The sequence below is a fragment of the Symsagittifera roscoffensis genome, chromosome 5, assembly GCF_963678635.1.
Source record: "Symsagittifera roscoffensis chromosome 5, txSymRosc1.1, whole genome shotgun sequence".
Classification (NCBI taxonomy): Eukaryota; Metazoa; Xenacoelomorpha; order Acoela; family Convolutidae; genus Symsagittifera; species Symsagittifera roscoffensis.
Window position 1 is genome coordinate 14,573,619 of NC_087066.1, and position 19,245 is coordinate 14,592,863.

At 33.1% G+C, this 19,245-nt stretch overlaps 2 protein-coding genes across 2 annotated transcripts; both read right to left on the minus strand.

The window, feature by feature from the left end:
- Positions 1–1,231: 1,231 nt before the first annotated feature.
- On the minus strand, positions 1,232–9,093 carry LOC134846390 (gamma-aminobutyric acid receptor subunit pi-like). Its single transcript, XM_063863726.1, has 6 exons — positions 8,224–9,093; positions 6,894–7,169; positions 5,339–5,604; positions 2,746–2,875; positions 2,099–2,278; positions 1,232–1,690 (listed from the first exon to the last, which is right to left on the minus strand). Exons 1-6 carry the CDS (start codon positions 8,506–8,508, stop codon positions 1,448–1,450), a joined length of 1,380 nt encoding a protein of 459 aa, XP_063719796.1. The 5' UTR covers positions 8,509–9,093; the 3' UTR covers positions 1,232–1,447.
- Positions 9,094–14,265: 5,172 nt separating this feature from the next.
- On the minus strand, positions 14,266–18,834 carry LOC134845862 (mitotic checkpoint protein BUB3-like). The gene is made up of 6 exons (XM_063862962.1): positions 18,624–18,834; positions 17,738–17,894; positions 16,925–17,100; positions 16,482–16,646; positions 15,324–15,514; positions 14,266–14,608 (listed from the first exon to the last, which is right to left on the minus strand). Exons 1-6 carry the CDS (start codon positions 18,828–18,830, stop codon positions 14,485–14,487), a joined length of 1,020 nt encoding a protein of 339 aa, XP_063719032.1. The 5' UTR covers positions 18,831–18,834; the 3' UTR covers positions 14,266–14,484.
- Between the last annotated feature and the right edge of the window lie 411 nt (positions 18,835–19,245).

The following is a 19,245-nucleotide window of genomic DNA, read 5'->3' on the forward strand; positions in this document are numbered from 1 at the left end:
ATCTCCACCCCGTATTTGTGCTATCGCGCTAAATTAAAAATACTGCATTTGAATTTTTAACATTTGAAATCAAAATTTGGCTGACGTTTTCGTTTAATGAAAACTTTTTTCTTGCTTACGAAAATTATCAATTTTAAATATGAAAATGAGTGGGTTCGTTTGCACGGATTTTTGCGCTGTCCTATATGAAAATGTTTATAAGTTTGTACGCATCTTTACATATTTTTTGGTTGGTTCCAATTTTTCAAATCCAGAACCCATTTTATGATCACAAAGAATCGGATACCCAAGTTTGATCTGTTTTTATTCAAGTTTTATTGACATTTTCTTTTCCAGACAAAGTTTCTCCCTTTCGATCAATTGTAACAAAATTATGTATGAAAGTTGAAAATTTTAATCTATGTACGAAAAAAATTTTTAATCGCTGTTTAAAAGTGATAGTCAGCTAGCAGTTGAAAGTATCTGCTCAAATTCTTAGCCCATTTTCGCGCTGTCGCTTTGATTTGGAGATATTGCGTGATTACGAGTTTTTGGTTGAAATTTAGCTGATATTTTGATTTCAAAGTACTGTTTGCCTTTTTTAACCAAAACAACAAATTTTTTTGCTTAATGAAAAGCTTTTTTAGGTCTAAAAATTATCAAGCTAGTACTTCGAGACTTTTTGTTCGCTGCAATTTTGTAGACGTTTGCTTAAAAACATTTGAAAAAGATTTTTGCTCAAAGCTTATTTTTGCGCTGTTGCTATAAATTGAGGAAATTGAAATGTTAGGCTATTTTGTTAATATATAAAAAATATTTTCTTATAAATAAACATTTTCCAAGTTGCTTATAAAACTTGCCAATATCGTTAATTAAAACAAAACGTTTTGTTGGTTAAAAACGAGTGAAAAAAATCCTGTTGAAACTACAAAACTACCTTTTCCAGATGTAACTTTTGAGAAAGAGATTGTTGGGAAGTCAGTTGAAAATATGTTCTATTAAATAGGTTCTACCTTTCACTCCTCAGCCTTTTTCTTCGTTTTCGCTATGAATTAAAAAAGAGAAGTAAAACTATTTTTTATTACCATCAAAAATTGTTTTATCTTCTTCTAAATTCTAGTTTTCACGGTCAATTTTTTTGATGTTTTTCAGTAGTTTCAGGTATCAAAACAAATTTTATCAAAAATTCTAGTTTCTCAAAATGCGATTCTGTTCTTCTGTTTACACATAGTTACAAATATATAGTCTCCATTTCCCAGTCCCACACTCACACTTTTAAAACAGTTTCGACTCTTTGAAAACGCTCAATTTTATACCAGATGGATTATTGCGAATACTCGAAATTATTTTCATAACGTTTAATCATACATTTTTCTCATGCGCTGTGTTTCAAATTTGATTCAAGCTATTGCTTGAATTTATGACAAGTTTCTCAATTTTACTTACTTATTCCTGGATAGTCTTAGAACTAAGTAAGGTTTGGCTGCGGTTCATTTTTATTGTAGTTTTGATCCGAGAAGTATTTGCATAGAGCAAAGAACAAAACATTCCACACGACAAAAGAAATTGGGAACAAGATTCTGCTGATTTTATCGGTACCATCCACAGTCGATATTGGATCTGAGTTTTGTTTTTGACCAACAATTTCAATACTTTGAGGGTCTGAAGTGGGCTCACTATGGTAGTTTTCAAACACGTCTGCAGATGTTCCCTAGAAAACAGTTTCAATCAACCTTTTCTGTAATAGAAACAGAATGAAAAAAAAAACATCAATTCCAACCCTTACACAGAAAAAAAATTAGATTAAATATGCAGTTGCAGAATGGAAAAGTTTTCATCGGGTTTCCGTAATTCGAGGAAGAAGTTTTGTTAGATTAGGCTGTGAAATAAGTTTTTATAATGCAATTTTAATCTTTTTTTACCCTATTCCACTGTAAAACGATATCGATTATTTGAAATGTGAGTAAATAGAAGTTAAGACCACATAATACGCTTATGAACCACTTAAAACGCCATTTAGTGCAGCCCAACCCTGCAAAATTACTTTTCTTAATTTCAAAATTGGGAATGAAAACTTTAAGTTACTGTGTGAAAACCTTGTTGTTAGAAAGTTACTCACATTTTCTGGTTTCGCTAGTCCAGAGGCTGCGTTCTGTTTGTTGTTTTTGAAGGTCTTCAGCCTAACTGCTTCTTGCTTTTTATTTGCTATGAAATTTTTCATTGCACAAGAGGCCACAAGAGTCTCGACCAAAGAAGCCACGTTCAACAAGAAGTTCACAATCAGATAACCATCGATTATCTAAAAGCATTTTAAGAAAAAAACAGTACAAGGGTGCATAAAAAAATCCTACCATTTTTTGAAATAGTCAGTTTTTGATTATATTGTTGATAAAAACTAAACCCTGCAATAATAATAAGCATAACACAAATAGATTAGTTTTGTATTTTGTGTGCAAAGAATTTTTTGGACGTTGTTTAACTATTTTTGTTCAGATAAGATATTTGTTCTAGCTTTTTTGAGAGGTGATTGGATATGTATAAGATAATTTTGATGATTATCGGCTAATTTTATTCATTTAGAATTTCAACATTTTTCTGTAACATCACATTACAAACTTCTTTTTCACTTTTTCTTTCTGTTCTAAATTCTCACGTCTTTTTGTAGTTTTTCTCAAGAAAACAGAAAAACAACAAAACCTTAACAACCGAACTTCGTTTCCTGGTCATCAAGGTCTTTTGAAGAAATATATATAGTTTGCATTGTACCTTGAAGTCGGTCGACTGTGGAAAGCTCTGCTCCTCGCCTATGATGAGAATGGTTTGTGCCAAGATGAGTGCGATGCAGATACTGGCTCTCTCAGGCAAAGCGGAAGGATCCATCCACAACACAGACCAGCTAAGTAGAAAAAACATTATTTATTATTTAGCCAAGTTGTTAGATACAACCAAAAGTTGTTTGATGTTTGTGAGCCATTATTTTTAGAGGGCCATTTTTGCTATCTAAAATGGAACAAACGAATACAAACATGGGATATAAAAACATATGAAAGCTTAAAACAGATCTGAATACTTTATACTCTTCAAACGCTTTTTCAGTTAGTTACTCAAAACATAAAGAACGACGAGTCCAAAAAATGGGTAAATTATCAAAGCGATACTTCAAAAAACTTTTTAGTTTCGAACATTTGAGCTTTCTTTTACAAATCTAAATAAAATCTGAATGCTCAATTGGAATTTATACGAATAAACTAAATTACAAGCGTGAATATATTAAAAGAATAAACCAGAACAAACAACGAGAGCAAAACTAAAGCATTAAGACGTTTTAAGAAATCAAAAAAATCGAAGAACAATTTATGCTCTTGGAAGGAAAAAAACTTGTTTTATTGAAATACGCCATAATTCAGAAAAAAAATCGGCCGAAAAAATCTTATCCGTTGGTTTGCATTCAAACAGCAGAAAAAATAGGCAAAAATTGATGGAATCTTTTAATTGCAAAAAAAAATTGTTTGAAATAGCTAACATCCAATGCGCAAAAAACATGTGGTTTGATAAACAAAATTCTTGTGAAAGTGTTCAATTTCACAGGTTGATAGTCAAAGAAGACGCATTTTACTAATTTTGCCTCAAAAAGCGTTCAAATTATGCTTTTGTGAAATAGTTGAAAATATCAGGATACGAATTAACAAAAATTACAATACGTTTCGGAAATGAACCTTTAATCTGACTTGGAACTATATCGTTTTTTGCGCAATTCTGGTTGGGTTCTGAATTAAATACCTATGTAGTACGTTATTTCCACGCACAATGGTCGAGGAAGTTGTATTCGGATGTGTTTAAGTTTTTTTTCTTGTTTTCCGCGCAAAATCAGGTACCTCAAATAATCATTGGACTGTGTTGAGTGATATATCATAGTAAATTTATTTCAGTCGTGATTTGAACACATTAAAAAGTCAACAACATTTTTTTCTAGTGTCGAGAAAAATTGGTTTGAATTTTTAGATTGTTTGTCTAATTTCGAGATTTTTTTTCTAGTAATTTTTGTTTCTCTACTAACTTTTCTACAAAAATAATTTTTCAGTTTGCTGATTTTACTATGACTTTTAAGTGTACCCAATTCTCATTTTTTCAGCTCCTTTTATTACACCACGCCAAAAAATAGACAATAATTTGAAAAAAAAAATTGTTGTATTACTTAAGACTATGGTCAGAACGGTCTGAGCTAGTTGTACAGTAACCGACTATCCTTGACCTTTATTTGATATAACTTGCTTAATGTATAAAAGTATAAAAACACATGTCCAATAATTTACATTCATCTAGAACAAGTATCAATGGCTAGCTTCAAAAATTTGCTTCCAATGGCTGTTTTGAAAAGTGGGGAATTTTTCGGGCCTGGAAAAATTTTCTCAAATTTTAACTCCGGTAAACGCTAAGTTTTGTGCAACTAGTTTGAGTCAACTGTTTTTCAAAAAAAATCATTTTACTTTTAAAATTGTCGGTCAAGAAAAAACTTTTGAAGTTTTTTTGGTGTTTTTTTTGGGAAATTTAGATCAACATGTATGAGTACGTGGCTGTACCAAAATCAACCTATATATCGTGTTCAGTTTTGAGTGTACATTTCAACTGAGACTGCTCGTAACATTAAGGTGACCAAGCCATGGAATATTTCGATTGCATTATTTATTGAGTAAAAAAGTTCAAAAAGTAAAAACAATTTTTTGACGTTTTCCTACACACAGTACATTGCCAAAAACCAAATCATAAATTTTTTGTGTTTTTTTATGCTTTCTTTGGATCAATTAGCTGGTCTTACAGGATTGTTTTGCCGCTACGTATGAGCTAATAGCAAACTGTTATTACGGCCCACTTATTAAGAGCCAGAAAGCAGGCAAATGGTATTTAGAAATTGTTATTTAGAAAGTCTTAACTTTTCTGGAGGAACAAATGTTCAGTTTTGAACAAAAGTTACAAGGCTTTTGAGTTGACGCTGAATGGTCCCGTATTTCTATAGAAATTACACCCTGTCTTGTTTCAGACTCTGTAAAACAATTTGAAGGCTTTCAAAATCCATTTGGGTAAAAGAATCGTCACACAAGAAAGCTTTGTGTGCATAAGAAAAAGCAGTTTTTGGTAAATTTCTAGAACTGAATTCAAAGAAAAAAAAGATAGACAAAATAAGTTTTTTTTTGTTTAAATAGCTAAAAACTAGAAATGCTTCTTTTATTTTGATTGATTTGACTCTTTTTGTTATAGAGGTGATATTTCTCAAAAACAAATGTCAGATTAGGTTTCGTTATGCAAGTCTTACTTTTCAAATAAGTGTTAATGCTACTTTCCTTGACAAGTTTCGACTAACCTTAATGCTGTCAGGACCATATTTGGCACAAAAAGGGTGAGGCTATAGTACAATGGGTTGCGACTCATTCGCAAAACCAGAGCATGCTCCATATAATATGTAAATTCTTCGTTTCCAGCAGCGTTACTTATGTGATCCCTCGCGTAATCCAGGTTGTCAAACTGAAGGTTACCGATGACTTGATCGGGTTTCATGGAGAATTGTTGCTCCACATTGTTGAACATTATGCCAGTGTCGATATCAATTTTGTAGGCACCAATCAAAATCTGAACCAAAACACTTTCTCTAGCAGTTTTTGTCCATCTTATTGGAACTGTGAGACCCCACTTTTTCGATTTTTTCAAATTTTGAAAGTCATGCAGCATGAACTGAAATTCTAAAACAGATTTTTTTTTCAAAAAGCCACAAAATTGGGGTAATCGTCAAATACATAAAACAAAATGTCACCCCTAGAGAACTTTCAGCTTAAAATCAAAATTAAAACTGAGTTTTAACAACACGTTTTAATAAACTTTTGTTGCTGTCCTCATATTTCACTGTTCAAAAAAGCGGAGCAACAATTCATTTTAAAAATCTATCAGCAACAGCTAATGAATGATCGTGTATATCACATATTGCTCATACAGAACTGCACAAATCAGGGTGAATTCGTGAAATTTCCGACTGCTCAAAAGAGTACCCGAGGTAGCTTTTGTTGAGAAGCATTAAGTTTGAAAAATTGAAAAAAAAATGAAAATGTTCCCTCGCACGTAATCTCAACAACAAATTGATATAATATTTCATTTAGTTATTTGGACCAGCTAGCTATCCTCAATTTCCAACTAGCTATCCTGCAATTTGGTATTTCTGGGCCAAATTAATTGCCCTATGCTAAGCATTGGCTATGCTCTAAAAAAACTGGTAAATAAAACCCTTTAGCGCTATAATTAAAAAACAACTTGTTAATAAAACATTTTAGCGCTATAATAAGCCCAAATTGGCGGAAACAATCCCTTGTTAATATCAAGTCTAAAATTATCTGGAAACAAAACTATTCAGAGCGCACACGTTTTTTAAGCCTATAAAAAATTGATCTTTAAGCAGTCTAAATTTTAACTAGAGAAAAAACTATCCCGAGCACTAAAAATCCCTCTCAAAACGCAGACCAACAGAAATTCTCGGATGAAGGTGACACTTGTTCCGAATGCACTTGAGATCGATTAAAAACATTCAATTGAAAAATTGATAGAATAAAAATCACAAAACCGAAAAAATATATATAAATCCGCTACTAAACAACTATAAAAAAGCTAGTTAAAAAGTCATTTTCAACTGAAGAAAAAAAGACTAGTTACTTTTTAAAATAACCATTCATTTCCAAAACCATTCAGTCATTTTCGTTGTTCATGAAACCCGGCACAAAAACTTTCTCATACTCACTGATATAACATTAACAAAAAAAGAGGGGACCTATTATGGGTGTACAACAATCAACTACCAGAAAATCATGAACCAAAATGAATTGATGAAATGTCAAATTAAGAAAAATCTGATTAGTCTTTTAAGCAGCACTTACCGCACACTTGTGTCGATCAAATGGGAAAAACAGCAGATCCATATCACACGAGAAAGTGTACCTTCCAAATTTAGACACCCTAACCTCTCCATTCCTTCCCAGGTACACCTTACTGCTGGCTTTTGATTGCTCGAATGAAACTAATGGGTCAAAACTGATATCCGGGTGCCAGATATCGTCCAAAAGATCAGCTTTGAGCTCTATCTCAGACGAATACGTCCAACTTTCCGGACTAATGGAGAGATAATCTCGCAGGCGACGATCATTCCAGCTGGCCTAAGAAACAGTTTGATAGTTATTCAAAGCTTTTTTTCATGGCTCAACATCCATTTATTTATAAAGTTTTGTTTTCTCAAAGTTGTAAAATTCAAACCTACTCCATGAACAAATAATGCTTCCTGGAGAAAAATCTATTAATTGAGCAAAACAAATCCTTAAACATTTTGGAGTAATTACATGATTAGAGAAATTACAATAAAAAAATTTTAATTACGTTGCAAAAAAAAAATATTTTGTACTTCAAAAATTAGGCAGTTGTTCTTCCGACTACTTGACGAAGTGATTCGGTTTCAAAAAAAGCAGTCTCGGTGTCAAATAACAAGAGTCTAAGTGTTTCTGCTTTTTGGGCTTATTTGTAAGACGGAATGAAACAAAAGTGTGTCTAGTCAACTTGCATTTTAAATCCTTTTAGCTAAGACTTAATTTGCGTTTAGTTATCTAATTCAATCCTCTGCCACCAACTAGAAAAAAGACGTTTCGGGGAGAAAAGAGAGATAGACATTTATATTCGATAATTTTTTGGTTGTAATTAGCTTTTTTTTAGATATACGTGGTTGAAAAATTCTGTGCACGGCACTAGGAAATCTTTTTTTGATGAAAACATGTCTCAAAAAAAATACGTAAGTGAAATCAACGAAAACCTTAGTCGGCAGAATACAAGCTTTACTTAAACGAATGAAGAGCAGATTTTTGATACATAAACTCATGGTTACAATTTTCAACATTTCTCACAAATTTGTGTTTTTTAAAATTCTTTTTCTAATAAAATAGGATAGTTTTTGCCTTAAAAGCTCGAAGATTTATCACTTTAGATAGCCCACGTTTAAGAGAATTCACAGATTTGATTTAAAATATGAAACCAGTTATGAGGTAAAAATTACTACATAAAAATGTTACAAAAATTTTCTGGCGCAAACTATGAAAAAAAGCTCGGTCACAAAAAAACTAAGAAATTATTTTGAACAGATCAGCTTCTTGCTCTAAATTTTGCTCTAAAAGCACACCTTTTCCTTCAAGTTATCATATTGAGTTTAATTATCACAAACCATACCGTTGCAATTGCATCAAAAGAGAACGTTTTCTCAATCTCAGAAACTGTTCGCATCTTCTCAATGTGGAATCCAAATGTTAGTCTAGGCTTTTCCGGCTGCATGTATTTGTTATAGTGAGCCTTGTTATCGGGAGACTGGGTGATGAAATTATTTGGATGTAATGAGACACTTCTTTTTCTTCTTGGATTGTTTTTCATCGAAGACAGAGACTCGTTTTTATCAGCAAGTAGAAAAGAGTAATTAAAAACCAACATGAAACAAAAGTTAACCAAAAATACATACATTTTTTTCGATTAGTTGACGCGAAATGGATTAAACTAATCAGTTAAAATATACGAGGAAAAATGGCGAAAGTTAACGTTGTGTTGCTGAGCAGAAGTAAATGATGAGTTGTTCTGAACAAACTCAAGCGGTCTTTTTCAATAATATTTGAACAAAAATAGAACGTTGAGTGTATAAATCTGCAGTAATCCAGGAATATGCAATATGCAGTTTCAGAAATTTGGTTTAAAAGAAGTTAAACTTAATTAAAAATGCGTAACTACAAGATGCTTTTTTACTTGAAAAAATGTACTGAATACCGTTTGAACTTGATTCACTAGCTTTGCAACAATATCTTACTGTTCTCATTCCAATACTGGAATGCAACTTTGTAGAATTTTTATTTGTCAAGAAATTTGAATTGAAAATAAATGAAACAACTGTTTTTCCTCTTTCATTGGAAAGTGGAAACTAACTTCACTCGGTCTATACTAGTTCTGACTTAAATATATTGAGCTATTCCAAGGAATTCAATCGAATGATTAGAACTAAATTGTAAAAACTTGAAATTTAATCACCAAATACTTGTTTACCCACTCAACGGTATATCACCCTCAAAATTATTCATTTCTCATTCGGTTTGATTACTTCGATAGAAAAAAAACGCATATTAAATATTATCTCCAAGTTTAACAACTCTTGAGATTCTTTATTTATTCAAATCGGACGATTTCGGGTATTATCTGAGCAATTCGCTCTTTTTTGATTCGCACGTTATTTATGCAAAATTAATCTTTTAACTACTTTTGCATAAGCTCAAGCCAAAGAATCGGTAATTTGAATCTTACCACTTTATAATTTGGAATAATATCGGGCTTATATATATCTTAGTTTTTCTATTTGAACTCTCGTATAAAACTTGCTTAAGAATGGTTGATCGAAATGAGTTTTCCGTTTTTATTGATTCACTTTTCCGACTGAAATTTTTTATAATAGAGCAAGAATGGCCTTTTAATGCCGCAGAAAGTTGAAGTTTATACACCATTTGTTTGTTCATTGGATTCTTCAGCATTGGAAAATTCAAATCTTTCAGTGTTGTTTATCTTCATTTTTGAATGTTTGAAAATTTTTTTGCTCTTTTTCTTTAAATTTACTAATTTTGGGCACAAAAAATGAAGAAAAAAATGCTTTGAGTTTTTTCTTAAGTAACATGGACAATTTTCCATTTGGACTTAACACTTTGCCTACGGAGCTAATCAATTTTTTTCGCTACTTTAGATGTTTTTGAGAGCAGTTTTCAGATGCTGCCAAAAATATTTGGCCTTGCAGTGACGCTTTTTTGCCAGCTATCTTTATTGAAAACTCAGGTCTTAAAAACAACCCAATAAGTACTTTTTACTGATGAACAAAGGGAAGGAGAAACAATTACTCAAAAATAATTCAATTTCTTGTTTCCATGTCTGTTTTTCAGACGTAAGACGACAATGAAAACCATAAGAGAGCAAAACTTAGTAGCAATTTTTTTAAAGTTTAATAGCGTCAGATTTAATTGTTTTGGATCTCAAAAACACTTTTCTATGCTAGTAGTTTTGCCCAAGTTCAACTGTTAATGTTAAGCAGTCTCTGGAAAAACGTGACTAAACCGATCTTGTGAAAAACAATTTCGGTAAAATGTTGTTACTAGTGTATACAAAAACCAAATGAAAACAAAAATTTAGGTTTTTACTGGCCATTGCCCAAATAGTTCGAAAATTTTGTTTGATAAAATCGTCATTTAAAACTAAAACATGAAAAAAACATATTGCCCTGAGAATTGTTTCAGTTTCACGAATAATTTATGCTCCACACTTAAATGAATTAACAAAAATGCTGACATAAAAAAATTTGTATCCTCCGAGTTTAATGTTCAGAACGTTGACAGCTTCGTCTTTTTAGCTGTGTCACGTCAGACTATTTTGTAATTGTCCAGAAAAACCACCATCAAAGACTAGATTGGATCTTCTGGGTCCTCCAATTGCATTTTAACAGCTTATACAAATTAATTAATGCCTTTTCAAGAGAGTTTGCGGAAACTCGAGAAAAAGTAAATTTTTTGTTTAAAAAAATCTACAGAAAAGAAACTAAACTGACTTAAATTGTGTTCTTCAATGGGGAAGTTTGAACAAAAAAGGAATTAATTGAAAGATATTATCCAAAGTGAAGAATATATTCAATAGTAGTTTTCTCTGAACGCCAGAGACTGGCCTTTTAATTGACATATTGCGTTCTGCTGCAGATTTTTTTTAAATTTAAAAAGCCTTTTCGATTGTCCTGGCAGTGGGCACGGATAGCACTTGACGGCTACTTGGCTATTTGCTAATTGAGACAAAAATTGCTGGTATATTTATGAAGGAAAAAAATTTGTCAATTTTGGTGCAAAGTAAAATCTTCCGTGGTGCCTCATCTGTTCCTTTTGAAAATCTCTAGAGTCAACTCTTTTCAGAACTACCGTTAATTCAGTTGATTGACAATGCTTCCGTTTATGATGTTTAAGTGATTAAGTAACTACTTGAATACCAGTGACTAAGTTTTAAAAATATGCTTCGTTTGGTTTTTTCGCTTCGTTTAGGTAAAGGAACTAAAAAATTCTGGAAACGTGAGTAAGTGCTTTATTTAACTTCAGATGTTTTTGTGTAACAAATAACAAACAAGAAAACATTTGTTTCTTATTTAATTTTTTAAATTAATTTTTTTTCGACAGCAACGGCTACGGTTCGATAGTTTTTCTCTCAGATTAACACTTTTTAACATTCACTCAATCTTAATTGAACAAAACTTTTGATAACAACCCAATACATATTGAAAAAAATTAAACTGACGTAAATTCGTCACAGATAATTTTGCTTTAAAAAGAAACTAATTACTGAGCAAAAAAATTGAAAGACTTGAACTTTTAAAATTTCTTCTCAATCTGTGTTTTGAAAAAACTTCACTGCTTCTGTCTAGGTTTAGCAAACTAAGATTATTTCTGAAAACATGTTTAAGAATAAATTTTCGTCATAACTACTGCTTAAGTCAAATGGGTTTGAAATAAAAAAACTATCTGATGTATAATGATTCCAAAAGTTAAATTAGCAAAAAGTGCTTACATAAAAATTTGTATCCTCCAAGATTACAGCTCACAATGTTGACAGCTTCATCAATTTATCTGTGTTACATCAGACTATTTTGTAATTGTCCTGAAAAACCACCATCAAAGACTAGATTGAATCTTCTTCGTGCTTCATTCGCATCTTAACAGCTTAGACAAATTAATTGATGACTTGAGAAAATGTGAATATTTTGAACAAAAAAATCTATAGAAAAGAATTTAAATTGACTCAAACTGTGTTCTTCATTAGTAAAAATTGAAAAAAAGGACATAGTTTGAAATATATCATTTAAAGTGAAAAATATATTCAATATCAGGTTTCTCTGAACGCCAGAGACTGCCCTTTTATTTGACTTATGTAGTCCTGCTGCAGATTTTTTCACAGTTTAAAAGTTCTCAAGTGGCCTGGCGGTGCGCACGGAAAGCGCTTTTGCAGCTAGTTGGGTATTTACTAAATGAGACAAATTTTGCTGTTATATCTATGTAGGAACAAGTTTGACAATTTTTTGTCTAAAGCAAAATCTGCAGAGGTGCCCCATCTGTTCCTTTTGAAAAACTCTAGTTTCAACTCCTTTCCGAACTACCGTTAAATCAGGTGATCGACAATGCTGCCGTTTATGATATTTAAGTGTTTAAGTAACAACGTGAGTACCATTGACTAAGTTTAAAAAATATGCTTCGTTTGGTTTTTTCGCCCCGTTTAGGTAAAGGAGCTAAAAAATTCTCAAAACCTGAGTAAGTGCTTTTAATTGACTTCAGTTGTTTTTGTGTAACAAATAGCAAACAAGGAAACCATTACTTCCTATTTAATTTTTTCATTTATTTTTTTTGCGGCAGCAACGGTTTTGGTGCGACAGTTTTTCCTCTCAGATTAATAGTTTTTACCATTCACAAATTCTAAATTGAACAATTTTTTTTAACAACCCAATACACATTGAAAGAATTTAAACTGATATATATTCGTCACAACTAATTTTGCTAAAAATAGAAACAAATTACTGTACAAACAAATTGAAAGACTCGAAAATGTCTCCTCAATTTTAGTATTTTCAAAAACTTCACTGCTTATGTCTAGGTTTTGCAAAGTAATATTTTTCTGAAAAACTTGCGTAAAAGTAAAATTCTAAAAAGTCCGTCAAAAACAGCTGATTAAGTCGAAATGGATTTAATTTAAAAAACTATCTGATGAATAATGATTTGAATAGTTGAATTGCGTTTGAGAAAACTTTTTAAACGGAATGCAGTATTAAATAATTGCTGCCTCTAATCATTGGTTTTTTCAAAGTCAATCAGTCTATACAAGACCAATTTAGTTCAAAAACATAAGAGCTCTGATTAATGTCGAGTTTTTTGCACACTTATCACATTGGGATAGTCTCCAAATTTATGCAGAAATTACGATTCGTCAGCGTCAAATCTCAAATAAACTAAATATCAAATGAAGGCAAAGAGCAACAAGGATGGCCAGTTACTGTGCAAATGGCACAGAATATTCCAACCTGTTTCAGAAAAAAAATTAGTTTGGGTGTTTTAGTTTTTTTCTTTTGTTTTTCATTTTCCATGCAAAATCAGGTACAACAAATAATATTCGGAATGGGTCGAGTGATATATTATATTTAAGTCCTTTAACCTGATTCGAACGACTTTTAAATTATTGGAAAAAAATGTCTCTTTGTCGACAAAAAAATCAGTTGAAGTTTTGTATGTCGAATATGCCTAAATTCTATTTTCTATTTATCACTCGACCCATTCCGATGATTATTTGTTGTACCTGATTTGCGTGGAAAATGAAAAAGAAAAAAAGTAAAACATCCAAATACGAAGTTCCTGCACATTTTTCAAATAGTCGGAACAAAAACAAAACTTTACTGTCTCTATAACTTTGGGAAATTATTTTTAACGATACAAAAACAATGTCACTACTTATTTAACCTTCAGAGAGAAAGAGAGAGGTCTCAAACTTCCAAAGTCCCAATTTTCACTCACATCATTATTTTAATTCAATTTGAGATATTCAACTCCTTCAAAGATATTTAACAGCTGCCGTAGGACTTAAAGCCGTTATTGATATTTAGCAATTGAAAAACGAGCTGAAGAGACTTCAAGTCCAACTTCAAAAATTTCGAACGCTTTTGAGCCGAAGAGACTTCAAGTCCAACTTCAAAAATTTCGAACGCTTTAAAACATCTGCAAAACTTAAAGGTCTCGAATATTCGCTACATTTTTTTCATTTGCATGGATCGCTTGCAAATTATATAGAGAAAATTTGAAGCGTCGCGGCCCGTCGCAGAAAAAAAACGTTTTATTAAAAAACTTACAACACATCGTTCCTCGGCCTTTAAGAAAGCCGACAAAATAATGAATAATCCTTTCGTTTTAAAACCACTGTTTCGCTATCGTAATACACGGGATGACAAAAAATCCTCCCCCCCCCTGGACCTGGTTTCTTTAGCTTTTCCGCAAAAAAATTCTGCTAAATTTATTAGATGGTAAAATTTTGAGCAGATTATGCATTATTTCATTTCGAAAAGAGCACAAATCTTTCATTGAAACTATTGCTATTACTAACGTGCTTACATCTACCTCAAAAACTACCATTTTCGTTCCCTTCTTAGACTCGTGATTGGCACAATTTGTATTGAGTATAACCTTTAAATTGAAACAAAAAGAAAAACATTTCAGTAAATCACAACAGTTTTTTTTTAAAATTTAAATAAAAATCGACAAAATAGTTAGTTTAAACCACGTTCTGCTGAATAGAAGACAACAAATCCTTACAACCATCTGTGATCTTGGGATGCATTCTTTCCCTTTCCTCGTACCACACTTAATTTGGAATTGGAAGTGGGAACAGGAGGAGGAGGAGGTTCTACTTGGGTTTGACTTCATTTTCCGCCACATTGCGAATGTAGACTGAGTTCTCGGGAGGGTTAGCGATGTCCCCGCCCTCATTCATGTATGAACAGGCAATGGCCAAAGCGGAACCGTCCTCACTAAAAAATAATTTTCAAAGATAAACAAAAGCCGGTGTCTATGCCAGCAGCTCAAACATTTCATAACTCAAAACGTTGGCAAAAAAAAATTTCAAAATTTTTCAAAAAAAAAAGACTATAATTTTTTAAAGCTTTCTGGGATGTTTTTTCCTCAATATCGTCTAAAAAGCAAAATTTTCAAACCACGTTTTTTCTCATCTTGAGAGAAATATTCGTTGTTTTTTTTCGCGGTCGTGACAAAAGCTTCTTTATGATATGTCATCGACTTCGCTCGACGTTTATTGAGATTTTGGGAAAAAACAAACACATGAATCATAAGTTCCATTCCACTCAGTGGGCGATACATATAGGATAAAAACAATCAATCAGGGTTGGGAAAAAAAAACGTTTTTTATTGAAAAAATCAATTAGACAGCGTTTTTTTTAATAAAAAAAAAACATGTTTTATTGTCTTTTTACAGTTTGTTCAGTTCTAACTTTCTGCCCTCATACCGATGATATAATAGATATGCGGCAAGAAAAACGGGAGTCAGATAATCATCTCTTCTTTTTGCTACAAAATGTTTAGGATGATCCGGTGCAGCCGGCTCAATAAGGGAAGGTGGCTCATACCCCAATCGCAGCGGTTTGACTCCCAAACAATGCTAAGCTTTTGCGATAAAAGTTTTAAAACATTCCCTACCCTGCAATCAAGATGCAATATTGAGACACTTACTTGAAAGCGAGTGATGTGACTCCAGTGGCGAATCTGTGGTATTGCACGAGTCTCTTCTTATTACCTCCATCCCATATGTTCACGTATCCGTCACTGCCCCCAGTGGCGAAAGTTCCGAAGCCCCGGTGGAATGAGATGGCATTCACAGGGTACACAAATTCAGTCTTCTCTGGCTTGTTCGGAACCTCCTCCTAGAATTGAAATAGAAAAAGGACTTCTTAAATAGCACTTCTTAAATAAACAGAGGTAGATGATTCCCAAAATCAAGGAAAATATTGGAGTTTTGACAAATTTTTAACCACATGCAAAACATCGACACCCTGAGTTTGAAATCAAAATCATAATTCACGTTTGATCATTTTTTTGTGCCCTTATACAGTGGTTATTTTACGCATTAGGACAAAACGAAAAAAAAACGCATTCTCAAATTGGGTTGACTTTAGGTGAAAAACGGTGAAGACAAAACTTGCTTCGAATTTTAACAGGATTATTATAGTGCAATTTGCTTTGCAAAATTCGGGTCTAAAATTTTAGCCCAAAACCGATCGTTTTGGCTTTTTTAGTCAGCCAAAAATTACGCAAAAACTACCAGGTCAATTACCGGCACAATTGTATCAAAGTGAGCCTCATATGTAGCCCTCCAATTTCTAAGAGGGGTATGAATTCCAAAAATTTGTTCAAAGCGTTCAACAGCCCCCCTGGCTTTACTTGCTTTCTCGTTTTTCATCAGTTACATTTATTTTTTTATTGCAGTCAAACAGAGGCAGTCAAAATTGAGAAAAAAAAACATGCCGTTTGCCATAGTTCCTTTCACTTCAAGAAGTACCCGGAACAATGACATGCGCAGAAAACCCTAATGACCCCCATCTAACTTCGAAAATATTATTGATTGATTGCAATCCATTGTACGAAAACAAAACAACAATAGACCAAATCGTTCGCCTTAATTCAGATACAAATTCAGAAACAAAAATGAGGGCTATTTATGCACGTTTTGGAGAAACCGAATCGTTCTTACTTAAAGAGTCGATGATCGCTATTCTCGTACGGTTTTTATTCCTCCAAACTTTACATTTAATTTCATGTATGTTCATTTTTGCAGTCTTTAACCTCTAGCATAAAAATATATTCTCTTACAGAGGGAAACAATAATCTAACCTTTATCCGGTGACACTTGAACGCGTACTTCTTTTTCTGTGCCTCCGGACTCGGGTCCAGGAACTCAACCGCCACTCTGCCTTCTATTGAACTCAATACATAGCCAGTGTGATCTGGAAAACTACGGATGCATCTCGTCTGGTACTTCAGACTAGATTCTCTACTCTAGAAGACGGCAAAATAGTGGAGCAGTTGGCACAAATTTTATGTAGTAAAACTTCACATCAAAATTACTTCAATTGTGAGATTTCTGAATCTAATTCAGAGGGCAGACATTTTTATCGTGATACTTGAAAAATTTTCTAAACTTCCGCATGTCGTCATTATTGCACATTAATCAAGTTTAGATTTATATAATTCTGGCACAACTTCTCACAATTGAATTAATTGGTATGAAAACAGAGTGTTTTTCAAGCGTGTCGTAAGTTGGAGTAACAAATCACCTGCAGCACATTGGACATGTTTTTCATGTCCCAAACCATAACGTGTCTGCCAGCAGTGCCCACTATCAGTTTGTCCCCACAGGATGACATGGCGTAGATCTTGTCCGGGTGTCGGTAGCTCTGCACTGGGTTGGCCATACGCACATCCCACACTTTGATTGTGTGGTCCCAACTACCTGCAACGGAGAAAGAAATCGGGTGAAAACTTGAGCCGGTGGGGATGTTCGGATGCTTTTTGATTATTGTTTCTCTCAACACCCAAAATTAAACCAAAGGCAATAAGGACGCTCTGTGCAAATTATCAAACCATTACAAAAACCGAAAGGCGAGGAAAAACGAATTCCAATGTCTGCAAAAATATGTTATTACTTGAAAATAGATTTCAAAAAATACCGTATGACTATTGGATATGACTACATTGGGTGCTGATGGGTAGTTAATTTTAGAGAAAAACTTAACTCGGCCTCATTTTGAACATTTTCGACCAAAACTTCCATTTTTAGTCTAATTTATTTTCCTAGCTCAATGGAAATTGAAGAGACCTTCACATAACATTTCAGCAATACCTGAAAAAAAAAACGAATGCATTTAGAGCTTAGCAAAACAGAGCATTTCAATTATGACAAATTGAATTATCTGTTTCTATTATACTGTTATACCTCTGATATGCTATTTGGCAAACAAAACGCAAAAAGATAATTTACCAAAAAAATTGATACCACAAATAAGCATCTATAAATAGTTCAAACATGACAAGGTCAAAAAATCTGTTTATGTTTTTTGTTTTTCTTCTGATATGCTATTTATCCCTACCTGATATGACTACATTGGGTGCTGATGGGTGGTTGCAGTGTACTATGCATCTGACGGGGGCCTCATGGGAGGCTGGGAACACTCTCTCCTGACTAGTGTTCATATCCACACAACGCACTCTCCCATCCGCACCTGCACTATACGCTGTGAAGCTATTCTGAAACAGGATAATTCAAAACTATCAGCAAACAAACATAAGATAAAATTTCTGATGTTTCGAGGATCATTCGAAGAGATCAACCGCAGCACCGATGAGAAAAAAATTGTAAAAGGGGAAATATCTACATGGAAAGAAGGCCAATCAATAACTATTACAATAATTATTTATATCTTTTTTATATTGAATCATTTTATGCGGCTTTGAAACATATTTTGAATTCATTTAGATGAATAGGAATGAGTATTCATTCAAAATCATCAAGGACATCCAGACGAAAAAAAACGAACGTGGATACTAGATCAAATTCAACCGGAATCACTCAACTCGTATTAAAATAAACTGAGAGTAAGCATAGCAAACATAAACACCACTAAAAATTAACAAGACTTCAAAATTAATAGCAAGATTTCACGCAGAGGCGAAGCTTCGCTTCGCAACCACTAGCCGACAAAAATCAGCTCTATAAAATGCAATAAGAAAAAGTAGAAATAAGCCTCGAATAGTAAAAATTCGGCTAAATTTCGGATGCGATCTGCTACCTTGTTACGCTTGATACGAATTGTCGCTTGTTACGAATTACTTCATCGCAGAAAAAGCATCAAAATGTTTCATCTTAAAAGCCAGCAAAAAATTATGTCTGATTTCTACTTTGGAATTACTCCATGCAGTCGTTGAAGAACTAATTCTCGCAACCTTAGGTTGTTTTTAATAGTGAGCTAAACTAACCACAAAACAGCAATCCAGCAGTGGACAATTGGCTGCGAATGTCTGTTTCTGTGAGTTCTGAGAAATGTCGAACAGTCTAAGAGTGCAGTCCCACGAGGACACCAGCAGTGATCTGGGGTTGTCGGGGTCAAAGGTCACGGTAGAGATGGGGTCATTCCAGATTCCAGCGTCGAGTTTGAACTCAGAGTGTCTCTCAGCCGAGGCCATTTTTAACTCTGAAATTTGAAAAATCTTCAAATACAAAAATTCTGAACAACTCAGGTTTCTGAACCTGCCTCAAGTTTACTAACGAGTGTTTGCAAAATCGAGGCAAAAACGACCCAAATTTGAGCTGCAATTTTAAACACAGGCAAAGCAGAGCTGCGCATCACTTGTGATACCGCAAAAATAGTATTGTAAGCTAGCAGACAGGAAAGAAAATAAGAACCACTAAGTCCAAAGAAAACGGTAGCATTTACGAAGAAAACATAACTAAGAGACTTCAAAATGTTGTCTGGAATGATGTTCTATTTGCAGAAAACACGCCCAGAAACACATTCGACGGCATTTAATGAAAATTCAAAAAGAATTATAGAGCGAAAATAAAATAGTGTTTATGAAATTGTATTCTGAGATTTTTAAT